Consider the following 27173-nt stretch of genomic DNA (forward strand, 5'->3'; position numbering starts at 1 on the left):
ATACGCAGTCACTGGGGCTTGCCCTACTGTTAATGAAAGGAAACAGGCACCTTAAAGGGACAGATAAATTATATCTAAGAATAGCAATGTCTTGTTCAGACCTATGCATGAACAGTGTTATAAAGGTATGGGCGTAACATAAACAGCAGCAGCTGCTATTATGCCTCATAACTGGAAACTCAAAACAGCACAGACATTTTTCCAGGTTTTTGCTATCCAGTGGATTTTCAAGAGCATGGCACTGTGTAACCTTGAAGAGTTTCTATTCCCTGCTATGATACAAACTCACGCTGTTGAGAAGCCAGGTCCCCTCTGCAGGGAAGTTTCTGGAAACGCAGGCCCTGTGCACAGTAGATTTTGGCCTAAAGGCAACACCAAGTAGAGTCATGCACGCACAAGTCCAGAAAACATGTGAGGAACAGAGCTATAGCACACAAATCTTGAAAAAAGCGGTATTTATTTTAAAGTACAACCCAAAGTTGTATCTGTAAGAAATGCACAAGGTATCTTGTTTCTTCCACAAGTCTTGGCTGTGTGCATTTCAGTTCAACTTAAAAATGCATTCAGGTTTACAAATGTACAAACAGCACAAAGTGTATTACAGTCTCAACAGAATGCTCTTACATTCAGCCACTTTGCTCTTAAGGTTTTGTGTTGGATTTGTTGGTATTTTTTGTTGATTTTTTTTCCTTTTTACATTCTTACAACCTGTGTTAACAAAGCCTTATTTTAAAAAAATACTCTGCATTTTAGCACAAAGTGCTTTTTGATTTTAAATTAGAACTTGGAGGATAACACTGGAAAAAATTTAAAAAACCAAACCAGTACTTTTCATAAAAGTATTGCATGCCAGGACCATTTTATAGTTCAAATTGTTTCCTAAAGATGGCAGATGGTAAAATATGAAACCAGTGAAACTGTTCATATTTACAGGTTTCAGCTGTAGTTGGGATTTGTGACCACACCCAGACTTTTTCAAGCTTATCTGCAATCTCACACTACCATATTGCAGGACAGACTTTAGAAAGGAGCAAATGATGAAAGCATGACTGACAGGGGGAGTGTGGGGGGGGAAGCAATGACCAGCAACGGCCTGAAAATGATGTTTCAAAAATTTGCATTCAGAATTGTATCGTGACCTGTATAAGAGTTCTTTCCTTTTACTTAACTTTAGTTTTCGTGAGGATAGTGTGAATTAGACCAAGGATCTGAACTTCTTCTTCCAATCGTTGGGCTCCAAATTCTCCAAGGATTGTAGGTCTGTCCCATGTCTTCAGCAGGATTGGCAACGGTGGCAGCAGCAGGTGGCGGAGGAGCAGCAGAGGAGTTTTCACTACCCATGAGATCGATGCCTGACAACGCGTTTGTTGGAGTGGTGAAAGGAAGGCCACTGTTGAGGTTACTTGACCAAATGGAACTGCTGAACGGAGTGGTGGACCACAGGCCACTGGGGTTGCCAAGGATTGACTGCAGTAAAGACAGAGCCAGGTAAGTAGCAGTTTGGTAACCTCTATTTTCACCTTGTTTACAGCTCCCCTAAAGAAAAGTATCTGAGCAGCAGCAGCAGCAAGCCTGCTCTGGAACCCCTCCTGTCTTCCCTGCAACATGGAGTTCTGAACTCCCTTTAGGAGAGCTTTCCCACAGGAACCGCACTACGATGTAACTGAACACATTTGGGAGCTTCCCTGCAGAGTGCAATTCCATCATAGGCTTTTAGGCTGTTTTCATTTGAACTTTTACATCCCCATACCATTGCTAATTTAAGCACTATAAGTATTCAAGCTTTAAACACACAAGGGCCAGAACACTCAAGCTTAAACAACCTAGTTAGAATGAGGTAGATAAACATGGTTCAAGTCTTGAAAAACCAAGAAATTCAAGTTGCAATGGAAGGGAACAGCAAAGTCCTTTTATGATTTTTTTTTTTTTCTTTTCCAGCTGTTTGCAAACTTATCTCCCTGTATTCAGACATTTCTGTTTTGGATGAACCTACCTGTGTTCAGCCCCATACAGCCGTGTGTACCTCCCCCATATTCCCAGTATATACTTCCCCCCCCATCCAAAACTTTTCCAGATGAGGGGAGAAGGGATAGGAGACCTAGCCATTTATCACTGAGTTCAGTAAGTTTGTCCTGGCTCAAGACACTTGGAAGCCTCTGATGTGGTCACGGTGCAGATGCAGGTGTGCTGCATCATGTCACAAACGCATTTGGGATGCATAGGACAGGTACAGAAAGCCTAGAGAATACATGCAGGAAGGAACAAGGCCCAGGTTCTGTCAACTGCTTTATTAAAGGCCAAACAGTAGCAAGCAACAAGCAGAGGAACCTAACCTGTGGTGTGGGGGAAAGTGATACCCAGAAGCAGCCAAAGACGGAGATGGGAAAGGCTAGCATAACTTTCATGCTAATATTAGCAGAGAACCTGCCACATGTAGGCTTAGCACACCACATATCTCAGTGTCAACAGATTTAATGTACATATGCTGTAAATTCAATTTGCAAATATACAGTAAACTTGATACATCCCAAAGGCAGTGGACTTGTTGAGTAACTGCTGTTAAGGTACAAACATCCTTATGTTTGGATTCACTAGGTGGAGAGATAGGGCACCCCTTCCCAAGATCTCCGCCTCTAGAAAACACACACTAAAGGTTAACCAGTATCAGTGTTCCCTGCATCTGGAGATTTAAATTAAAATCTCTTTAGGAAACAAAACAAGGTAGACTCTGAAAATTTCTTCATTTCAGGTTTTTATTCTCTCCCCTAGAATGAAGAAGATAGGCTCAATCTAATCATACCTGATATGGGTTGGATGCTAACACAATATCAAAGGGTCCTCACAGAATTTGCTACCAAGGGCTGGACAGGAGCTTTGAGCATTACTCGGGGGTTAACCCAGCCAATGTCATTAGGACTCTGATGTCACTGAGAAACTGAGCCAAATCAGGGTGACAGTGTATTACTGTCACACAAATAAATGGTTATATTTAAGCTATACAAGCATTAGGCTACTAAGCCTACAGCAGGAAACACTCACTCTGCTGCACAGGCACAAACCCTAACACACTAAAGGTCCACCCTATTATGGGAAATAAATCAGAAGCAACCAGGAAAGAAGCAGAAAAGAAGAGTGCCTGATATGCCCTTTGAAGGCTGGTAGAGGAAGGTAAAAAGTGGCTGGCAGGCAGAACTACACATGGGGACATGGAAAAAAGGGGAGTAGGGGAATGTGCTTAGAAAGAAACTTGGATAAAAGTACCAGCAATGCAGCCAAGGCTGAGGGGAGAGAGGACCCAGAAGTCAAATGCTATTTAGTATAGAAGCACAGTTGTGCAGAAAAGGGGAAAGCAGGAGTTAGAATAAGGAAGGAAAAGAATCAAAATCAACTCCCCTGAAACCTTCCTAGAAAAGAGGGTAACACAACAGCCACTGTCTAAGTGCTGTTTGCAACAATGGCTTTGGCTCTTGTGCCAGAACAGAGGAAAGGGCAGGGCCCTGGCCTGGTACCTGCTCTCTTATTGAGCACTTAGAGCAAGGAGGCCCAGTAATAGGAAAAGCCAAGGTTTTCTGTTCTGGCTTGCCATAAGCATTTGAAAAAAATCACTGTTATTAGACAGGTTTTGAATGTTTCAGTCAGTTTGCTGCTTCTTGTTTATTAAGTGACCTCCTTGAATAAGCTCCTAAAATGTCTCCTCCCTAAATCAAAGAATTTAAAGGGAGTAACTGACAATTCTTCTATACCATTTGTCTTGGCTTCTGTCTCAGTGCTTCCTGAAGCACACTTCCAAATATTTTTCAGAAGCAGACAGGAAATAGGAGTTAGGAGCTAGAGAGCTTGTTCTGGTTGTCCTCAAGCCCTCCTTCCATCAAATGCTGATGAAACCTGCCCTCCATGTGACCAAAAAGCAAAAAACTCTCCTTACATAGTTTTAGAGAGGTTCCAGCTCCAGTGTAACCACATGACAAGGGCAGGATCAGTGAGTCTGTGTATATAAGAAGCTGTGTGACCTTCTTCAGCTTCCCCTGCCCCCCCGCCCTCCCCCACTCCATCTGAACTGCTCCCAGGTGAAGTAAACACTGCCTATTACTCACTACAAAAACATTTTCAGAAGTCAACATGAAGAATGATTTCTGCTGGCAGTGGAGGCAGCTGTTGCAGTCTAAGTTTTAGTCTGACAGAAGGATGGCACAAGGATGACAGTGTAGTGCTACAACCTGTAAAAGGTGGGGTTTTTTCTTCTTTTCCTATACTCGAGATTTCCATCAAAATTAGTAGTCAGTTTAAAGACTTCACTTTATGCTCAGTCCTTTAGTGTTTTTTCTAAGCTGAAAAGAATATATTTAAGGTCTTTTAGATAAGCTTTTTGGGGACATTTTGTTAATTTACAAGCAGGTGCAATGCTGGATTCAGAAAGCAGAATCAAAGTCTGAAAGTTATCATATTGGCTAATTTGCAACTGTCCCTCAAACTAGAAGTGACTGAGCCAGTGCCCAGCCACTGCACAGGAGCAGAACACCTCTTTCTAAAATCCTGAAATGGAATACACTTTAAGTGCTGCAAGATGCTCTCGTAAGAAGTATTTTTATGTGAATATAAATATCCAGTGTACATGGATTCATCATCTGCAAGCAGCAGACTTTGTCCGACAGCCATATCAACTTAACTACACAAAGATGAGTATGTGTAAATTCCCTCTTCCTTTATTCTTCAGTTAATTTTTTTCACCCCCAAATCCTCTGAATTAAATTAGATGGAGATACAGAACAAGTTGGTAACAGTAATAAAACACTGTATTTGGACTGAATACTTACTGCAGTCGTATGAGTTGGGGAACTCGAGCTTGTTGGCCAGGAGGGTACAGAGTCTGTAGCTGAAGGATCCCAGATGGATGATGGAACATTATTGAATTCACTCCAGTTTCTCTGAACATCCTGCCCATACGCAGATCGAGCTAAACCAAGTTTGCTAAAAACCTCTAAAAATAAAATGAAATAAAACTGAGTACATTACTCTTACTCTTTTTCCAAGAATAACACTCTTCACAGTCATTCCCCATACTTTTCTTGCAGGTCCTGCTGCAGTGAGATTAGAAGAGGTCACACAGTAATACAGACCTCATGTCACCTGGCTGACATCAGACAGTGGCTACTAAGTTAGTCACGGTTATGGTGGAAAAAGGGTTAAACACTTGCTGTGTATAATTCAGTACAAGCCTAAGGGATTGTGGACACACTCAACTGTGGATGCAGCAATACTGAGAGTCCTAGCAGTTCCTGGTAACAAGGTAACTACAGGTGGAGCAGGTGACTGGGCTGAAGGAGCCTCTAGTAGTGGCAGCATTCATTGGCCTCACAGCACTCCCTTCCCAGGTGACTCCTGGTAGGAGGCAACACTGGTGGTGCCCCATCCCCATCTCTGCTATGAAAAGGAGAGGGCAGCACCAGCAGTCCCAGCTTGCCTCTTCCCTGCACATGGAACTGGTCCCAGGCTCTTACTGGTGTCCCTCAGAGTCACTGGTGCCAAGGGTTGCTGATGAAGATGGAAAAACTCCACAGCAGCAGCATCTGCCACTGTTTGCATTTTTCAGCAGACATACAACTTTTTTGGTAGATAGCATTTTTCAGTCGACACACTATCCATTTTGCAGATGCCACAGTTTGCTTTGCTTATCATCTTTTGCAGCTGCCTTAAAACACACCATGCATCCCCAAATACCGTATGGAAATCTTCCCAAGTACACAGAGCATCCATGCCCTGCAATATAGCCCACCTGCCCATCTTCGTGTCATTTACTAAAGGTTTACCTAAATATTTAAATACAGGAATTGATTGCTGGGCTTACTATGCATCAGTTCATTGTACAGCTATACAAATACTGAAGGAAAACACAAGAGGAAAGCAGCAGGTCATCTGGGGCCATTGCTCACTTACAGAGCAATGGTTTTATGCAGGTCTTTATGCTCAGGAAACCACAGGCCTACTGGCACTCTTGTGAGACCTACAGTAAAGCTTTGGAGGAGGGGTGGAGGGAAGGGAAAAGACTAAGAAAAAAATTCAAATATCAGAAATTCCAAAACCAAGCATTTCCAGGCCATCACACACTCAAAAGAATTTCCACTAACACTTTCTCTGGACTGAAACACAGAATATATCACCAAATTCTTAACACACTTTCCTACACAGTCTTCCCTTTTAGGTGTGAGGATGGGAATGCTGTCTGCACTTAAGACTATGCAATGGAGATACACCATTTCTTTACCTGTATTTGAATATGGAACAATATCTGAAAAGGAAAACTCACCTCCAGTTAAATTAAAAGAATGTCCGAATGCAGAGAATGAGTTGAGAGGCGTGAAATCGGGACTGCTGGGATTGCTGATAGGACTCCACAAACCCGAACTACATATTATGGAGTAACAGGAAAGCAATACACAACTTATTAACACAGTACTATTGACAACATTAAGTTACTGATTTATGCACAAATGTATATGTACAAGTGTGTGTATATACTTAACCATATATGTATTTAATGGTGATTGAGAGTTATGAAATCAGCTTATTTTTGTTTCATAAGGGATCTCAGTGAAATACCATTTTCCTGTGTATACACCCACCTTGGAGCAACACAGTAATACAGACACAGTGCTCTTTAATCTGTAGATTGAGCATAAACACAAACTTGAGAGCAGCTCTTTTGAACAGTTTTTCAGCAAACTCACAGGGTCCAAGCCATGGCGCAGTTTTTTTGGCAAGCAGGTAAAAATTAGAGCCACTCAGAAGGGATACAAATGCTCATGCTCTGGCTTGTGGGCAAGCTTCTTCAAACTAACATGAGTTAACTGGAACCGGTGAGAAACATTCACAAAAACAAACACCCCCTCTTCCCCACCCAACTTCACTCAGAAAAACAATTCCTTTGCATATTGAAGCTTGAATTCAAGACTCTTACCTATTCCACAAAGGTTACCAGACACTGTTTTTTACAAGCGAGATCAGGATTCACTGCCAAAATATGCCAGAAAATACACGTGCCTTGGGGAACGTGACTGAGTGTAGCTGTATTCTGCTCCTACTCAGAACACAAAGCCCACTGATAGTTCTGATCTTGGTGTTAAAATTGGGAGTGAAAGGTATTGCTGTACAGCAAGATATTCTGCCTGTGAACTATTTCAAGAGACCTTGGTACACACTCCTCAGTACTGAGAGCGCCAAGCTGATTTCTCATTGTTCACAAGATTGTGTAAGGGGAAGTTCCTATCACATGCAGAACATCCTTCTTTCTAGTTTTGAGTCACTTGCAATTTCTAAACTTTCACGCAAGGTGAGAGATGCTGTGCTCAGGCTTTAAAAAATAGCTTAAAAAAAAAGTAACCAGAAAGAATTCCGTCACTCCCTTCAAAATGCCATTAATAGCTCACAATCTTCTTTTCTACATGCTCACATATTTGCCTAGAGAATATAAAAATTACCTGTCAGAGCCATCACTGTCAACAACTGTGTGGGAAATGCTGATATTGCTGGAAACATCCATCTTGCTTGGAGAAGCCTTTGGTAAACCACTGCCACCTGCAAGAATATGTATATAAAAAATGAGTAAATAAACCCTAGCAAAATAACAGAACATTCAGGAAATACTAAAAAATATTTACAACTCCAGACTGGTTCTGTACCTGGGCTCTTGTCATAACCTGCAGCTACAGCAGCAAAAGTGGGGTTACCATTCCTGCCTGGAAGAGAAGCTGCCTTTGACAGCTTATGTTTGGTACCATTAGGCTGCTTGCTTTTCGTTTCACTAAAAAGAAGAAAAAAAAAAAAAAAAAAAAAAAAAAGAGTAAAGTTCTAGACTTCAGCAGTTTGATAAAAAACCCAGCAATTTAAGCTAGAATTTACGAAAACTTTCACAACAGCTCAACAGTTCCTGTAATTGCACCTTTTTCCAATCTACCAAGTTGTAAGAAACACCAGAAAAATATAAATAGTGTGGCAAGATATGCACAGTGGTGTATCTGCAAAAAAGCAGTTTCCACAGGAAGAGGAAATGGGTCTGAGAAAAGGAAGATGCACCCTGTGAAACCGGCAGGTTCCACAACTGCTCAGTGCCTGTGAAATCAGTAGGAGGCACCGATCTGGACTCACTTGCTGCAGCTGCTGTTCACAATGCTGCTGTAAGTGCCTCCTCGTGGCCCAAAAGCAAATGATGTGGGAGGAGGAGGAGATGGAGAGGCGGGTGTCGGTGAGGGCTGTCGCTGTTTCAGGAAAGCATCTGCATTCAGGGTTTGTAGAGAGAGCTTATAAAGGTTGTCTGTAGCTATAGAGAGAAACACAAAACATCTTTCATAGTATTTATATTACAACAAAGGCTTCTCGAACTTCTGCTATCCTTTCTGTTCAAATGGAGGAATTATGACAAAGGCTGTTTGCTCCCAGTGATGGAAGCAGCAGTTTCTTCTCTATGTTCACCTCTGGTTATTCAGGTTTACCATCTATTTTCAGAGAGACTGTATTGCAACAGAAGTGCCAAGACAAACAGATCTGTACAGAAGAAGGAACCTTTCCAAGTGAGTGCTGTGGAGAGGGATGATTTAAGTTCACAAGCAACCAAGAGGAAGGTGATTTGGTTCCCACACAAGGGAACATATAACGCAACGAAAATGCTTGTAAGAGTGTCCCCTGCCAACCACTGCATTAAAGTGTTCTCAGTGTTCCCTCTCAAGGACAAATCATCTAATTAGTTTCAACTTTGGCTGCAGCAGACTTGACCAACCAAAACCCCATCTGCTGTAGAAAATGCGTATTTTTTTGAGCAGTAATTCTCATTTCCTCAATTCCTCCAGCAGCTTCTAAATCCTGTTCATCACTGAAGAACTGTAGAATGGTCCATGTTCTGCCCACACCATTTTCAAACCTCCCAAATCAAATCAGATGCTATCAATAAGGGGTCTACAGCAGAAAAACACAGCATAGCTATGCAGTGAAAAGGAGACAGGTTTCTATCTACAGATATTAATTGCAGAAGACTCATTCTGCCATTGTCTAATGATTACTTACAGCTGCCAGCTTTGTGGAGAGGCACAGAGTCCCACTCTGGTGGTGGAGAATCCTTTTCCCCTTCTGAGCTGCTTGTGTTTCCTAGCTCTGGCCCAGAACCACTGGGGAGAAATTTGGCTAATACTGATGGCCTGCTCTCCATTAATTTACTGCTTGGACCTGTTAAAACAAAAGAAGAAAAGCAAGTGTATGGATAATAAACTGAACAGCTTTTTTCGCACATCAGACTTAGAATTAAGCACTCAAGAGGGGTTACAAACAACCAAATAAAAGTCTTGATGTATTTATAAAAAACAGCCTCACACTACCTCTTGTTTTGGGGAGGTTTCTTGATTTAGACCCACTCGTCAAAAGGTGCTGTGTAGAGATCTTGGATGGAAAGGGTTTGCGCTGCTTGTTTTCCAGTGAGGGAGTATAAGACAATTCCAAGGGACTAAACGAAAACAGAAATTCATTTATTTAGAAGGGCTGAAAAGGACTTTATACACATACATACATACACATTATATATATGGGCCATACATGCTTTCTAACAAAACAGTGGTCTCTTGTGGCTTTTCTTATGAATAAGCAGAATTATGTTTTTCTCCTATATGCAACTCCACCCTTCATAGCCCTAGCTCATTTTCTACCCACACTGCTCCACATTTGTATTAGGGCTCACTCACCTTCCAGGAGTAGCTTTCATCCTGGAGCTCCAGGATTACAAAACCTGTTTGATTATAGAGAGGCAACAAGAGATAGCAACTACCCTTTTTCTACTCTGCCCCCACACAACCCTGTTAAGATCATGTGCTCCTAATATGCTATTGCCCTAAATGTATGGGACTGTTTTTTAGTCAATGATATAAAATTATTCAAATGCACCACCAAATTCATCTGGCTGTATATTGCCTCTTTTTCTGTAGGTATTTGATTCCATTTCTCACACTTTCTAGTAGAAGGATCCTTCTTGTAGAAGGATTCCAAACCAGCTCTCATTGTGGTCTTTGAAAACTGTCACATGTAACAAACTTCTGAGTTATATGATAAAGGAAAGTACATAATGATAAGAATAAATAAGATAAGGAGGAGACTTCACCAGGTAAGGTTTTTAGAAATATTTTGAAAAAAATTAATTTCTTCTAACTACTGAACTCAGTCTACTATTTAATACAGCAACAGGGAAAACATAGCCAATATACTACACCTCAGTTCAGTGAAGTTTACTTTTGTGGCACTTGGATAGTGACCTGGTTTCAGAATAATATTTTGGAATGAATTAGCTATAGTAAGACTAAGATTCTTCATTTTCCCCATTTCTATCCTCTGCAATCAACCACCTGACACTACGGGACAGCAGCAGCAGCCTCCTTTCATAACATATCCAAGACTCTGACCTTACTCCATGATATGAAAATGAAAACTGCATGGCTGCAGTTTCACCAATGGCAACTAAAGGCACTCCTGTAGGCGCTGCCTCACTGTGCTGCCACTAGAAACATTAACCCCACTTCGTGTATGCAATGCCTATTATAAAAATCTTAACATTGCTTTGCCTGATTTTCATGTCTGGATTTAGCTTTCATTTACGTGCTATATTCCCCTTTAACTAATTTATTATTTACAAGCTTCAGATATTCCCTGATATCAAGGAAGGAAGAAGAAACTGCTTAAAGGTACCTGCTGTTGGCATTTGCCAAACTGGCAGCTACAACAGTCAAATACAGAGATTTTTATCAATTTTTATCTTCCCTTCAAGCACAATACTTTCCCTACTAAAAAAGCCTTTATTATGCTTACCTGGTTTTCACATCTACAGGGATTTCTTTCTTGATACCTGTAAGCACTTTTTTAGTTTTCTGTTTTACTGGGACTATTTCATTTTCAGGTTTTTCTGCTATAACTTTTCCCTTTTGTTTTTCAGGTTCCTATAAAAGACATAACATATTAATATTAATTAAAAGCAAAGTTCTTCTTGCATCACAACAAACAAAGTATAAACAGGACTGAGGAAAGAATGCTATTGGAAAACATGAGCATTTTTGTAGCACTGAAGTTCTCTTTTTATTACTTAGTGAGTTTACCTATAAAATGTGGTATCTATTTTTTCCTATTTGGAGAAGTAGAAATCGAAATAGCAAATTAATGTGCTTCAAGCAGATCTGGTGTTTGCAAATACACAGCTCCTCCAGCCACGGCCTCTGAGTCTACTTAATAACATGCTAGCTCTGTACTGAGACGTTTACTGCATCTGCTGTAACGCAGTCCAGGCCACCTAAAACAGACTCTTCAACAAAGCAAAGAATATGAGACACTTTACCATTCAATTTATTATTTCCTTTAACCGTACTTCTAATACTTTCTAAATACACGTATACTCTCAAATAGCCATCTTGAAAAAAAATCAGTGGTGATTTTCAAGTGACAACTTACTAAACCATAACCTTTAAAATATACCACATGGATTTCCTTTTTTTTTTCCCCCCCCAGTCTTTTCCAAAGTTCAAATTTAAGATGTCAATTTAGGCTTTGTTTTCTTCCTTTCGCAATTACCTCTCCTGTTTAGTCCCACTACACAAACTGGGGATTTAGTTTATTACCTAGAAGCAAGTGAGCCAAATGAGTCAAATAAAGGTAGGGGTATTGTATGAGGTAATTAAGTTAGCTACTTACTGATGAGTTACTACCATTGATCTGACCCTTTGTAATTGACAAAAGACATGGATTTAGCATACACCTTAATTATGGAGTGAAATTAGTGTCCATACTGTGGCATTTTATTCTGCAAATATAATAGGCCAGGAGGGTACTGAGAAACAATTCCCACAATGCTGCTGGCAGCTGGTGGCTTATTCAAGCCACAGTCACCCAGGCATTTTCAGTCCTGTGACTACATGATTCAAGAATGTTTGCACTCACAGAGGAGCAAATTTGATAGAGAAATGAAGGCAAGGATCGGGAAAGATGTTTTTTAATTAATGTTCTTCCTTTGTTAGGGTATTATATGAAAGCTGAGGGTGGCGTGGCGGAAAGAGACTGTGTTCCTACTTCAACAGGTGACACACCAGCTACACAAAGGCCTCCTTTTCTGAGCAGCGCTGTACCTCTTTGAGCAGTGGTTCCGTATCTGGGTTTGAGGTTTCTGTTGTGGTTGAAGAACTGTCATCATCTGCCAAGGAATCCTTCAGCTCATCCTCTTGTTGCTTTCCTTTCCCTCTTCTGTCCTTTTCTTCCCGTTTTTTCTGTGGCTTAGCCTTGCGCTGAATTGTTTTCCCTTTTCCTAGGAAGATATGGATGCTTCAGATTCTCAACAGCAGTATTCAGAGATGGGCTAGTTCCCTTCATTTCAGAGGCTAATCTACATGATTAAGCCTCTGAAATGTGTTGCCTATTAGGACACACCAACCACTTAACTGCCCCTTCACTGTGAGCAAAAGCATTAGACTTGAAGAACTCCGTTCTCCACCATCTCATTTATGCTCCTGAGCTGTACCCTCAGCGTCTCTCTGTGGATGTGGACACTTGGCTCCCTATTATTCTTCTCTGCTCTGTTCCTGGGATTGCTTTTAAACAACATAGAATTCAATTTGACAGTTTAACCATGTAAGATTATATTTAAACATAAACTTCAGAAGTTGACACAAGCTTTATCATCCGAACAAACGAAGAACAGAAACTATTAGCATGCTTGTCATTTAGAAAAACCACAAAATAACTTGAAATAAGACTAGTGTGAATGAGAAAAATCACTAACAGTATTTGTCTAGCAAAGAGCTAAAAAACCCAAACACCTTAAACCTGAAAATCTTACAGCCAAGTATGCTTTCTCCTCTTTCAGAGTGGACTATTCTAAGACGTCTGACTAAGCTGACTGTAAAAAAGTTTAGCTCGATGCATTAAAATGTTACTATGTCTCAAAGCAGGAAAAACAATGCACTAAACACTCCAAGGGATGTCTGATAAATTTTCTTGAAGCAATACGCATACAAATAAATAATGCTTACTTTTCCAGCCATTTCAGGTTAACTGAGGTGCAGCACAGTAGAAGGTCAAAATGCAGAGGGGTTTAAGAGCCTTCAAAATCAAGCCAAAGGTCCTGGCTTGTGAGACAGGCAGGATTAGGCTCCCAAGGAATAAAAAAGTCATCAAAAAAAAAAAGTATCAATACAGAGCAACTGTGCATGTGCGTGTGTGGAGTCTTCATCAGCTTACCATTGCCTGTTGCTGTTCTCTTAGAGGATGTAAGCTTTCACAACATTCTTATGTCTTTTATTAGATGTAATATGCCTTTACTCACAGGATCTTTCTAATATTCTGCCCTTTAGAACAAGCATTCTCATTTATAAGCCACACAGTGCCTGTATAGAGCCTCCTGGACAGACTTAGCAGCTCACTCAAGCCTCAGTTAACCTGTGCTGAATAACTGGATTCAGCCTCTTCTTGGTTTGTACCAGCACGAGTTGGAACTGAGACTGGAAGCACCATGACAGCTGTTATATTTCATCTGGCAAAATGGTAAAGTTTGTACCAAACCAGAAATTTGCCAGTATTTTGGCAAATACCAAACCAAATACATATCAAGAAGCAGTGCCCTTAAACTTTGGTTTTTTAACACATAAATATCAACGGCTGTATCAAGAAAACAAAAGTACTGGAATTACAAATATGGTTTTCAGCATGAATGCAAACAGATGCATAAATACAAGCACATCTTTCTATGGAAATTTATTCTAAAGGTCTGCTTCTGGTATATTGGGGGTATTTTGGATGTGCCTCAGGCAGCCTTGCTCCAAGATTTGGTTCAAATGCAATCTAAATTCAGGATTGCTAAGCAGTTTAGTGTTCATCATTAGAAAATCTATGTAAAGTGTTATAATGACATTAAAATATAATGCAAAGCAGCTTTTTAACAAAAATCTAATGCAGCCTCTGCAGCAGTGAGCTAACACACAAGTATTAGGAAGCTGAAAAAATAGACTATAAAAACAGGAATCCTGCACAGGATCTTATGACAGACAGTTTAGTCCAGAAGCTTGTGCTTCTGCAAATGTTTGTGACTAGTTCTAACTACTTACCTAAAGACAAATATCAGTGTGTGTATATAGATCCAGATAGAACTTCCTCTACAGTTTTACATTTTTCGAGAGGGCAAATGGAAATGGGTACACTACATTATCTGGATTGGGAATATGCTTTTGAAACTGAACTCAGTGGTCCCATAAAGCATGTGCAGCTGCATCACAAAATCACACTCAAGTGCAAGAGCTGGTTCCTTCTTAGGCTGAACTAGAAATGGAAGATGTGCTCCAGAAGCACTCCTAGCTCTTTAAGGCATTCAGCACGCAGACTGGATCAGTCCACTGCACATCTGCTCACACGTGCCCCATGAGGACACTGCATCCTTACTGCCAGACACTTTGCTTTCCAGAGCTCCAGCACTGCACTGTTTGCCAATGTAGACACTGTCCATGAAATCTACCTACTGTCACACCACCTTCTGGAAATCCATTTAGCCTTTATGGAATGAGTACCTGACAAACTGGTTGCAATTCTCTTAATTCCCCCAACTACATATACCCTTGCCAAAACCAAAACAGCATAAGTAGCATATTTCAGCAGGATCCCAAAGCCTCTCATCATTTCAGAGTCTCCACTTTGAAAGTACAAATGCATTGTAACAGCCACTCTGAGCTAATTAAGAACTTTCTGCTCATTACCACTTAACAGAGTGAAGCTTTCCTCTTTGGTGGTCCATGATCACACAGATGCTGTGGTGTTTATATGCCTTCCTATGACTCATTTTCTTAACTTGATCTCTAATAAGCAACACAGTATCAGTACCACTTCTGCACAACAGTGTTGGTAGCAAAAGTGAAATAATGTTTAGAAATAAACACATTAAGATTAAATAATCACATAACTCTGAGACACAACTGAAATTGCTCATACAAAAATCATTATTAGAAGTTCTACTCTAACAAAGTGTTCACAAGAAGGAAATAACTGATGTATAATTTCAGAAGTCTAAACATATCTAATGTACAATATTAATTTTAAACTCTAGGCAACTGAAACGATGGATAAACAGTTCCAACTCAACTCTAACCTCATGCAAAAATGAATGTAACGTATAGATACAGGTGCCGTATGTTAATTTGCCGACCACCTGACACCAAGGATTTTTTACAACTGCAAGTCTGGACATGAAGAATTCCATTCCCAAACAGTACCACAGGGGCTTACCCATCTTTCTCTCTTCCCCTCCTCCCTGCCTCACTTTTCACAATACACTAGGACAACTTCCTTTTCCTTTCCTCAACCCTGAGCCTCAAGTATAAATCATGGAGGTGGGAGGCATGGATGCTAACCCAAAGGCAAAGGAGTAGCAACCAAAAGCATCTTTCTTCTCCAGGGGATCAGATGTTTAGATATTCACACTTTGTTTCATCAAAACATTCCAGCATTTTTGCAGGAAGAATGACAAGCTAGCACAGCACAAACTTCACTGCCATAAAGCAACAGAAGTGTTCAAGACACAGGCACATACAGCAGGACAGAGAACCCCAGAAGCTATTGTTTTTCACACTGTGAAAACATGACCTTTACAGCTGATTAAATCTTGTCCTGTGCCTTACATAATGCATCATCCTGTTAAAGCACAATTGTGTTATTACCTTTGTTTTTTGCTAGTGGAGATGGGGGCTGCTCTGTAAACACATCAGGGGAAGGGGATTCTGGGTGGTCAAAGTCTTTTTCCATAGTTTCTATGAGCCCAGTGAGATCTGAATCCTCTGAGCTGTGCCTTCTGCTGCTGGCACATTCACCATGAGGTGGGCTGAGAAGCGGGAGCTGTGGCAAAGCACTTTCAGTCTGTTGCTCTTGCTGCTGGGGCCCAGATGCTGGGGGTTGCTGGAGGGGTTGCTCTGCCAAAGCTGGTGCCTGCTGCTGCATTGGCTGCTGGTTCTGCCTCGTCCCCTTGGCTCTTCTGCCTGCGGCATGAGTCTGAGCTGTGGAACCCGAATCCAAGGTAAAGGGGCCCGTTCTGTTCACTGACTGCATGGAAGCTGCTTGTGCTGAAGTCCTGTTAGGTATGCTTGAACTGGTTTTGGATTTGATGTTTTCAACATCAGGTGCATTTCTATTGCTGTGAAGGTGTGCTGTTGCATTGCATTGTTTATGATTCCCTGCACCGGATCGTGAAGACGAACTGCCTGCTCCATAGATCCCTCTGGTTGAACTGTGATTAGAATCCGATCCAAGCATATTCAAGCTGGAAGAATAACATGTTTAAAACACACTTACAATGTTTCCATTCTTCACCATGAAAAAAGAATCACCATGTCCAAAAGAAGCCTTGAACTACACTGCTGTTGGCATGCAATCAGCAAAAATGTCTACAACTTGTCTGACAAGTCAGTAGCCTTCACCATTTCCCGTTCACTTGCTTGCTCTACATAGGAACCAAACTACAGTAAAATGACAGTCTATATATATATATATATGTCAGAGGGAACGCTGAAAGGAGAAGTTCTATAGTTAACCTAAGACACCAAAGGTAGGAAATTTTGGCCTGCAATTTTTCTGCAGTCTATAACTTTCATTTTGGAGAGCATTAACAGGAATCTTGGTACAGTTTGGTTTTGGTGGGATTCTTTTCTTTCCTTTTTTTTTTTTATAAAGAAAGGACATTCCTCACAATCACAAAAGTCATCTTTTAATCCAAGCCATCTTTTTATAAGTAACTGAGAGGATCTTTATTCATTCACCTATTCTATAGAGCAGTATTACTTTTTTACTGGCTTGATAATTAAAGAGGAAATAAATGGGAAAAATACCACAAGAACCCCAAACATTTACTTACTTTCCATCAGATGAAATTCCAACTATTCTCCTGAGATCAAGTGGCCTTCCCATATCAAAGGGAGGGTTTGAGGCCTCAAAGGACAAGCGTCTTCTAAATGGCTCCCAAATTCCTTGAGCTTCTAGATAGGCTGTCCCAATCACCAAGAGAAAGAGTACACTGCAGAGAAGAGAGGCAGTCATCTAAGGATTTATTTTAGTTCTGAGCATCTTAAGGCTAATGAGTTTAATCACACAGGACAAAAACTGTACCTTGTACTGAAAACGCTGAAAATTGCATCGAAACCACAATTTTGTCTGATAGAAACATAACACACAATAGCATAGTGTGATATATGCACATCACCAGCACTGAGAATGCAAACTAGATGCAAGTCTGTCATGCAGTTGCCAAGAATAATAATGCAAAAGAAAAAAAGTTGGACTTCAAAACCTGGAGCCACAAGCATGGTAAGAATCCGAACCAACAGTGATTTAGGGAAGGCTACAATAAACATCACCTTATCAAATTAAAAAACATGAACTATATAAACTTCTAGTGTTCATTCCTAGAAATTAAGGATAGCTTTGCAATGATATGGAAGAGTTATTTTAGTGACAACTACCAAACCCATACATGATGGCACCCTAAATTTAAGTGTGGCTGCCTATGCACATGAACCTTGGAATATTATGAAATATGTTAGGACTCTTCTCTAGTTTGCTGCTAAGAAGGATGTTTGTACTTATAAAAAAAGAAACAGTAAGGGATTAGTATTCTCTATTCTTTTGTAAAGTCTAATTAACAAGTACAGCACATATAAATTATCCATGCAAACTACACTTATGAGCTGGCAAGCATTATTCACTGTCAAAGAACAAAAAAGAAACTCAGCCTATACATATCTAACAAATATACAGAAGTAAACCACGTAAGTACTTACTCAGCACTTTAAGTAATGCAGTGTTAGTGACTGCATTACTTAGGAAAGTGCTGAAGAGCAAAAAAAGAAAATGAAGTGGGCTGTAACTATCTTCTCTATTTCTTTTGTCAATCCCTAGAAGGAAAGACACCCTAAGTGAACATTTGTGTAACACAGTACAGCAAAATGGAAAAGCCAGTAACTTACTCTGAAGAAAAAAAAAGTGCAGGAGATTACATGTGCTTGACAGTGTGATAATGCTTTGGATTTGCAGCACACAGAAAGACCACATTTTCATTACAGGCATCTACAGCACCAACTCCTTTCACACTTAGATATAAGCTTAACAGCAATGAACAGAAAAACAGCATTGTTGTTATTGGTAAATCAAAACTCATACTGGTAAGTTTCCATGGTAGGGTTTTCTCTGGACAAAAGCAGTGGGGGTAAGTGTCTCACATCCAAGAGGTAAGCAGGGACAGACAGTTTATAACCTCAGATTTCAAATAAATAAAATAGGTAGATGTTAGACTATGTAAATGGTGGAATTTTCATCTCGTAATTCAACCAGGCATAATGAACGTGTCTGTTTGCTGAGAAAAAAAGTGCATTAATATGCTGCTACGTAACCTGTGAGTCTGCAGTGTTGCAAACACTGTCCTTCAGGTTCTCAGAAATCCCATTATTAGTATCACCAGTTGTCTGTCACACAGCAGTGGCAGCGAAGTTAAATTCATCCAAGGCATCTGCTAAGCTCATTACAGTCACTGCCTCATATCTCTGAAGCACAATACTCCAGAAGCATGCTTACATTTCTATAGGAATTCATGGCTAGCAGTGCTTTAATACCTAATCTGATTCAAGACCCTACAAATTACCAGGGCTAACAGGAGTACGTATCTCATTTAAGGAAACAGGCTCAAGCAAGAAGTATATTTTTTTTGTCCTTGCTTTGAGCACAAAGTCAGTACTCCTCGGTCTTAAAACTGTTCACACTCCATCTAGAGAAGTGTTTATTAATTTGTTCTCCTTTTTGACCTCACCCTATTTTACTTTACACCAATTACAGTATGTATGGAATACATATGTGCTTCTCTGTAACCTGTATTCAAGCAGCAGTAGTTTGTGCATCTAAGAACAAACACACACACTACCTCATTATTCCTGAGATGATTATGTACAGTGCCAGTTCCCAATTGGGCCTGGGGAGAGCCTCTGCACATGTTGCCAACATGTGATACGGAAGCGATGCATTCAAGATAAATACGAATTCAGAGCCTCCTGCAGTGATGAATTTTAATTCACGTATGACTCTGGAAGCAGTGAAATCTGGTGTAAACCTGAAAGCAAAGTAAAGCATGTTAGAACTTTTCATGTGAATAGCACGAAAGTTTGAGGCAATTTTTATGACTCATAAATTAAAAAAAACCAAAAAAACCCCACAAAACCCACAAAAAAACCCCCACAAAAAACCCCACCAAAACAAACAAAAAAAAAAAAAAAAAATCAAACCTTACAACCCAACTCCATCAATTACCAGACAGCCTAAACACACTTAAGAGTATCTATCAAATACCTCAAGAAGTGTTTGACTACATTCATTAATACCTATGCTTAACACACCTGATACTAGATTACTCCTGAGATACCATATTAAGTTATAATAACCAAAAATAAATTTTGACCAAATCTGTTAAAAAAAAGCTATGAATACAGTAAAAATTTAACAGCAGCTCTAAGTAAGCAATGCAACCAACTATTATGTGAGCTACAAAGGTTTTAAACATTTCACCTTTAAGTCATTAACGTGTGCCTTTTCAAAAACATCCCTACTACGTCATGGTCTCATCACAAACTAAGATTGCACAGAAATACTAGTGAAGTTTCACTGCCTGCAATATTTTGTACATCCACTTGCAGAACAGAAGCATCTTCTGAACTTGTTAGATAGAATATTCTGAGTAGTTAACTTTAAATCAAAGCACTGTTAAATGATCGGTGTTTGGTGCAGAGATCTTTTACAATAAAAACTAACAGAATTACACAATCACTATCATTAAGGCAACAGACAAAATATTCAAGACTAAAATACTGTTCATTACAATAACAATCCTTAGACTAAGGCTTTTTTCTACATACTGCAATGCACCAAAACCATATGTAAACCTAGATCCCATGTGCATTCACAACTAAAATGAAGGAAATGTATAAAATCCCATACAGTAACATTATTCTGACTCAGTAAGATATACTTACTGAATAGTAAGAGAAGTAATACTATATCCAGTCATGAAAACACAATATAATGAAAAATCAGTGTTTCCAAGAAGAGAGAAAAAATGTCATGATTGTATAAAGTTATATAAAACCCCCAAACACTCAAAGCTTCAGTAAAAAGCCCTTAGAATTTAACCAAGAGAGTTTTCCTCAAACAAAATTAAAAAATCCAAATGTAAGACCTGATTTAGATGTAAGAAAAAATACTTACAATATGACAATGTCTTTAGAGGCATTGGCACTTAGTGCAAATTCCTGACAGTTAACTACTTTAAATCCGTATCCTTCACATGTATAGCCACTGATTTCCATTGTTTTCACATTAATCTGCAGCTGTCCTGTATTTTCCACTTTAAATGTTCTTCTCAGTGTGAAATTTGGTTCTTTGTATTTCATTTCTAGAAAAAAACAGCAGAAAAGTGGTTAGTGTTATGCTAAACAGACATCTTTCACTACATTCATATTCTACAGCAGAATAGAGCACTGTCAGTACTACAGCATAAGAGAGACTAGTGAGGCTCATGGAAATACACTAAGTAACCTGTAGGAACATATCTCTGCAGCCAGATTCTTATCATTGTCAAGGTAGGGGATTTGTACAATTCCAGAGCCCTCTAACTCATCAGGGAAGAAATACCCTGAACCTCTGATAGCACTGCTACCTCATAAAAAAATCATCTAAGCTTCAAAGTTCTTTGATGTACTGCCTAATACCTTTGTGGTATTCTGTGAACAGTCCCATCAAACAAAGAATTAAAACTCTTGGGGTTTTTTTTCTTTTGGTGTCTTAAAAATAAAAATCCATGGTTAGTTACACATATCTTATTAGCAAAAAAATACCTAAACCACAACATGTAAGAGGTAATGAGTAAACTTGACTTGAAGTTTTCTTATTCCTTCATCAAAAAAAGCAGAATAATCTCAGATAATAATTACCATGGCACCTTAGAAATATGTCTGGAAAACTGCAAAGTAGCACAGCAGATTTTGACAGCAGATACAACTATACCTCTTCTACCAGTTCCTTCGGTTAATACAGGTACTCCTAGCTCTCCTCGCAGAAGCAAGCCTGGGGCTACAGGGCAGAAAAACCTCTGATCTACAGTAGAATCTGGCTGCAATTTAATTTTCATCAAGGAGCATACCCGAACTTTTTCCCTGTTGTGTATGTGCTTAAAGATTCTGAAGGTGTGAGAAAAAAAAAATACACAGAAGTTATGCCTGTGATCCAATTTGTCTTAAATTTAGGAATTACAGATTATGCTAATAAATATATCAGGATCTTCATCTCCTCTGTCTTGCATTTTAATGGACAAAGGGCTTCTGTTTTATCTTTCCTAGTTTTCAAGTTAAAATGAAAGACATATTTAATATTCTGCCTAAATAAAGTAGCAATTTTAAGATATTTAAAGGAAGGAAATTTCCGGGGCACTAGAACAGGGGAAAAATATTTCCACACATTTAAAGTTTTACATGTAAAATATAATTTCTTTTCTGTTCTGCATACTAGCTCAAGAAGTACTCACTTTCTGAACAGTCTTTTAATAATGCTTCTGTGATTTTAAAGCGTAAAGAACTTCCTGGACCAGGAGGTTTTCCTGCAATCTTCAAGCTCTCAGTTGTTCCTTGTCCTTGTACCATTATGGCATCTATTACAGTCAAATTATTTCTGTGTACAAAAAAAGGGGGAAATATTTATAAAAGCTTCTCTACAGACTATGAAGTTATATTCCAAATCTGGAGAACAAAAATATAAGCAGTTCCACAGATAATTCCCCACAACATGGAAGTAAATACTGGGGATCTCAACCATAGTGTTTGCAAGACAAAAGGCCTAAGAAATCACAGCATATACAAATACAATGAAATACTTGTTAAAATTTGAATCTCTTATTAATGCATCACACTTGATACAAAAGTGGAGTAGTTATTCAGAGCTCTTTAGTAAAGACTGAACTTGCATTGTAGCTTGATCTTGCAAATGTCACCTGTAACCATTGTCTCTACTTTCAAAACAGTGTAGAATGTACTTAAGAAATCAAGTCTCCAGGTATTGGTGGATGAAAAACTGGACATGAGCCGGCAATATGCGCTTGAAGCCCCAAAGCCAACCGCGTCCCAGGCTGCATCAAAAGCACTACGACCAGCAGGTCAAGGGAGGTGATTCTGCCCCTCTACTCTGCTCTTGTGAGACTCCAACCTGGAGTACTGCAACCAGCTCTGGGGTGCCAGGACAGGAAGGATATCGACCTTCTGGAGTGAGTCCAGAGGACTCAGGTCTGACAGGGCTTTGAGCAAGCTGAAGATGTCCCTGCTCACTGCAGGGGCGTTGGACTAATGACCTTGAAAGGTCCCTTCCAACCCAAACCCTCCTGCAATTCTCTGATAACAGTGGATTATATATTTACATTACTGAATACGGTTTAACAACTGTATAACATCACAATTACATCTAAATTAAACCTTTCTGCAGACACATAGGATTCTACAATTATTCTTGTAAAAGCAATAGTTTCTTGACAGCTGATCATAAATATAACTTTATATATAAATAAAAAACATTGGAAAAACTCATACTCATTTTGGAAATATCTGTCTTACCTGATAACAATCAATGATGAAACAGTTTTATTAAGAACTGGAGTAAACTTTACTTTGACAGACTTTCTCTCACCAGGTTTTAATATTAAGCTTAAAACGGAATGACGAGTCAAGCCCTTTGTAAGTCCCATGGTGGTCTGCAGTGGTTGGACCTTAGAGTAGAGAAAACAAAGCAACACTTCACATATATTTGCTATATGGTATGGAATGGTATTATTTCAGTTAAAAAATTGGTCTTGTCATAAATAAGTGTACTTCCCAGTGACATTTCTGTTTTCTTAACCAGAAACTCTGATGGCACATGAATTTCCCTATTTATTAGTAAATTGTTTTTGTTTATGGAGAAATACAACATGACAGAACAGAACTGACCTGAACTACACCCATGTAGATTCATAAAGTTCTAGCAGAAGAAAGAGTTCAAAAGTTCTTACGTATGTATTTTAAATACTAAATTAGCTTTAAGTCATTATGGAATATTTTCTCTCCTCAGAATTTTCCATTGTTTATATATTCTAAAAATGTTTTAAGGGGGAAAAGCAAATAAAACAGAACTACCCAAAAAAGCATATTTTGCTAAGTTTGCCGTTTGACTTTAGACACTGCACAAACTGCAAATGGAGGGGAAAAGCCAGAGGAGAAAAGAAGTGCTTTAGGATGTGGCATGCTCTATGTGAAAAAGCACATGAGGGTCCACAAAACTTAAATCACTTAAAAGAACCAACAAACCAATGGAAAACTCAATACTTTGCTAATTTTAGGACTAGTAACCGCTATACTGAAGAAAATAATCCTCTGTCAGTAAGAGAACAAGTAAATGCAGTTTTCCTATAACTTCTACAGTTGTGTTATAATGTAAGCACATGGAAAAAGTGACACTTTGTTATATTTGAAGAAATATTACTTTTCTCAATTTCCTGAAAATATCCAAGAGAGGCGTCACATTTTGCACAGTAATAATGAAACTTGAAGACATGTATGGCTGAACTCTTATGAAACGTTAAAATAACTAAATTTAAAATTATGAAGAATGTATTGAAGTACTTACACAATTTCTGAAGACCTGGAACTCTAGAGTCCTCTGATTGAAATTAGTTGGTTTACTCAAATTAAACCTGGAAAAAAAAATAATTTTTTATTTCTCCCGGATCAGGGAAGATGGTGACATACTTGCATTTAGAGATTTTAGCACAAATCAAGAATCCATGGTAAAATTCAATATGCAGCTGAAAGAATAATTTGTTTTTATTTTTCCATTTCCCCCCTTGTACATCAAGTTAAGAAAGAAACGTAAACACAATTTAGCTCAACAAAAAATACAGACGTGTGCTCAATGGCAACAGATTCAGATCTCAACTGGCCTAATGATTCAAATTCTATAAGTGGCCAACACTGTAACTACCAACAAAACTGGCAAATCATGCATGCATTTTTTGTAAAATGCATTTTGCTGTAGAGTGAGAGCACTCCAAGGACTCCACAACAATACTTACCGTTCTAAGAGCTTATCAACAAAAGTGGATGGGTTAGAATACAGAGCTACAGGAAGAAACTGAATATACACAGGAACATCTGCTGGATTTTCTAGAAAAATTTCTTCTTCCTATTCAGAAACACAATTTTTAAAAGTTTATTTTAGGATTAATGTAATTAGAAATACCTATTGAAATGATACTATCACCAAAATAACTTACTGATGAGCTGTTTGTGTTGGTGAGAGGGAAGTTTAGATGGCGTGGTGAAATAAGGATGGAAGGCCAGGCCATTTCTGCTGTAATTTTCAACCGGACATCCTTCTGAAGATCTGTGTCTACTTCAAATACAGCATTCAGTCTGGAGAAACAATGGGAAAACTTACTTTAAAGGACTAAAACAGAAAAGCCTGGAAAAACCAGAAGGCTTAAAAGCACCCTGAAAACAACATTAGTTTGAGAAGCAAGAAGAGCTACACCTACTGCAGAAACAAATTTTGACAATATAACAGATTCAGATCAGTAGGAAAAATAACCCAAAGCTTATCTGATGATTTACAAAGGTATAAAGAGTAGAAAGGAAAAACTCCAATACAGCATCCAGACATCCACTATCCAGAAAATGTATTCTGCCTGCACATGTGTGATGTACAGTGAATCTGTATGCGTACTTCAGATGCAATGGATACACAGTCTCTGTGCCTATATTCCTAATAAATCTAAAACAAATTTGAACTAGTCACACTGTGAGCCACTATTTCTACTGCTGAATGAAGTTCTTTGCTATTAAGATACATTAATACATCTTAATATATGATTTGTTACAACGCTATAACCACCCTCCACAACAGACTTGGGTCCCATTCTCCTACAAGCTCTCCATGTAATATAACAAAGAAGTGATAAGAGAGGGTATGCTTTTGTTGCTCTATTTTGTTGTATACAGACATTTTGCTTCTTCACATACCTTTTTGGAAATGGCAGTCTGGATGCTATCATATCACAAAAGACACGCACTTGTGTCTCTTGGAGATTAAATCAACTTTATGTATGAGAAGGCACACGTTTAAAAGGTATGTAGCAGTCCATGGAGTTTGACTTTTTCTAAATATTAAGTAGCAACTGCTGATCATCTTCCATTCAGCAAATCTCAAGATAAAGTACAAGACAATTTGCTCATTCACTGAAATGCAATAACCTCAGTACAGACAGAGGAATATTGAGGTTACTATTTTAAAGAAGTTTAAGCAGGGATACTGCACAAACAACAAAATCTGGTTTTGGAAGTTTTTGCAGAGTAGAGATTGCTTTGCTGTTGCCATCTTTTCAAAAACTGCAGCAAACTCCACTGAATAGTAACCTTCTGTGTTGTGTTTGACTTGAAGAAATTATTACTGTTTTTTAACTTTTAAAATGCTCTCTTTTTGCAGAGAAGGCCGAGCAATTCCTTTCTTGGCTCCCTCTCAAAAGGCAGAAAGAGAGAGAAACTTGTATTAAGGTTTTTCAGAAATATAAGGTATTAAGAAACCTTGTATTTTATAAGAGCACACATATCAGAGTTTTCCAGTGATTTAAGGCCTGAGAAAATAACAGGGATAAAATACTTACCTATGGCTTGAGTTCTCTTTTATTTCTGTCCATTCTTTGAATAAGTTCTCATGCAAATCCCAGTCAGAATCCCATGCATCTTCTTGCATTGCTATGCTGTGCTGAACTTTAGATTCCGCTTTAAGAAATAATGTGTTTTTTTAACTCCTCAAATAACAGCATTGCTTAAGGACAAAACTTATTTTAAATTATTTTAATTATGAAGTTGAACATTACTTACATTTAGTTAGAAAAGGCAATCCTACATAACAACGATCTCCACATTGTGCACCAGGATCAAAATAAATATTTGCAATCTGCAAAACAGATAAGAGAAGATAAATCAACAGCACAGTAAATCTAATGACCAAAGAAAAAAGAAATAAGATTCCTGATGACTACAGAAACTTAACATATGTTATATAGAAGAGAGAACTTACAAACATTTAGAAATAAGGTATAAACAAACCTTTGATTTTTTCCCTGGTTCTAAATCGTCCTTATTACTTCTTAGCCTTCTATAAGAAAACCTTATATCTTCTGACAGGGACCGTATGTGTTGTATTTTCACTTTCTGAGAAAAGGAGTTCATAATATTCAGGCTCTGATGAACTACTTTCCCCTAAAGAAAACAAAAGAGGGGAAAAGTGTTTAGGATATGCGTTTTCCCTAGCATATGTATTTATTTATGCAGGCAGGCAAGGACCACAGCAGTGCTGAAATGTTAAATAGAGATTTTTAACTATGTTATCTTAAAACAATGTCACTTGCAACACTTCAAGGTAATAACTTTCTGTGAAATTGTATTCTTTCCTCCACCTGCTTCCAAACACAGTTCATCCCTTTCTGAAAATTAAGATTACCTTAAGAATCTTGAGGAGCTAGGAAAACAGTTCTCCTTAATCACATCATGTTAAAAAAAGTACCAGAAAAGGAAAGGCAAGAGAAAACTTGCCAGTAAATAGAAATCATAATTAGAAATAACCTTCAAGGAATATTAAAGGGAAGCTATGGATTACAAACACTACAGGTGACAGAGGGCATTTAAAACACAGATACAACTCTTCTTCCTGCTCCCAATGTGATTAAGATATCAGCCACCAAAATTACATTTAAGAAGAAAACAGTGCAAGTTTTTTTCTCCACACCTTTACACCCTGCTTCCTTTACTGAGCCAAATGTTATTTTACCTTTTAAGCACAGAACATGTAGTTCAATCATTTGTCATGATCAGAATCATTGCAATGCTCAAGCTCTCCCCCTGCCCTCAACTGTAAACCAACTGTTCTGTGGTCACGTTTTACACTTTTCTTCAACACCCGGCCCTGACAAGTACAGAGTAAACAACTAATAAAAAGACAAAACAAAAGGAAGAAATGTGCAATTCAGGACTGGTGGTGAGACTTCAGATTTATATAAAATAATAAGAGCAAGTATA

The 27173-nt window shown here is 38.7% G+C and overlaps 1 protein-coding gene across 1 annotated transcript in view; it reads right to left on the reverse strand.

Moving 5' to 3' along the window:
- Positions 1 to 440: 440 nt before the first annotated feature.
- Positions 441 to 27173, reverse strand: part of TMEM131 (transmembrane protein 131) — a 93657-nt gene continuing 66924 nt past the window's right edge. The window contains exons 20-41 of the mRNA XM_017818448.1: positions 26205 to 26357; positions 25977 to 26052; positions 25757 to 25874; positions 24371 to 24509; positions 24170 to 24279; positions 23725 to 23791; positions 22677 to 22828; positions 21602 to 21744; positions 20287 to 20473; positions 18953 to 19138; positions 16898 to 17056; positions 15711 to 16306; positions 12141 to 12316; positions 10837 to 10964; positions 9363 to 9487; positions 9055 to 9213; positions 8143 to 8314; positions 7677 to 7798; positions 7476 to 7572; positions 6305 to 6402; positions 4815 to 4978; positions 441 to 1467 (exon numbers count right to left, since the gene is read on the reverse strand). Of these exons, the coding sequence (XP_017673937.1) occupies positions 1171 to 1467; positions 4815 to 4978; positions 6305 to 6402; positions 7476 to 7572; positions 7677 to 7798; positions 8143 to 8314; positions 9055 to 9213; positions 9363 to 9487; positions 10837 to 10964; positions 12141 to 12316; positions 15711 to 16306; positions 16898 to 17056; positions 18953 to 19138; positions 20287 to 20473; positions 21602 to 21744; positions 22677 to 22828; positions 23725 to 23791; positions 24170 to 24279; positions 24371 to 24509; positions 25757 to 25874; positions 25977 to 26052; positions 26205 to 26357 (3624 nt within the window). The 3' untranslated portion in view covers positions 441 to 1170. The remainder of the gene's footprint in view (positions 1468 to 4814; positions 4979 to 6304; positions 6403 to 7475; positions 7573 to 7676; positions 7799 to 8142; positions 8315 to 9054; positions 9214 to 9362; positions 9488 to 10836; positions 10965 to 12140; positions 12317 to 15710; positions 16307 to 16897; positions 17057 to 18952; positions 19139 to 20286; positions 20474 to 21601; positions 21745 to 22676; positions 22829 to 23724; positions 23792 to 24169; positions 24280 to 24370; positions 24510 to 25756; positions 25875 to 25976; positions 26053 to 26204; positions 26358 to 27173) is intronic.

This window comes from Lepidothrix coronata, unplaced genomic scaffold (assembly GCF_001604755.1).
Source record: "Lepidothrix coronata isolate B3197 unplaced genomic scaffold, Lepidothrix_coronata-1.0 Scaffold68, whole genome shotgun sequence".
Lineage (NCBI taxonomy): Eukaryota > Metazoa > Chordata > Aves > Passeriformes > Pipridae > Lepidothrix > Lepidothrix coronata.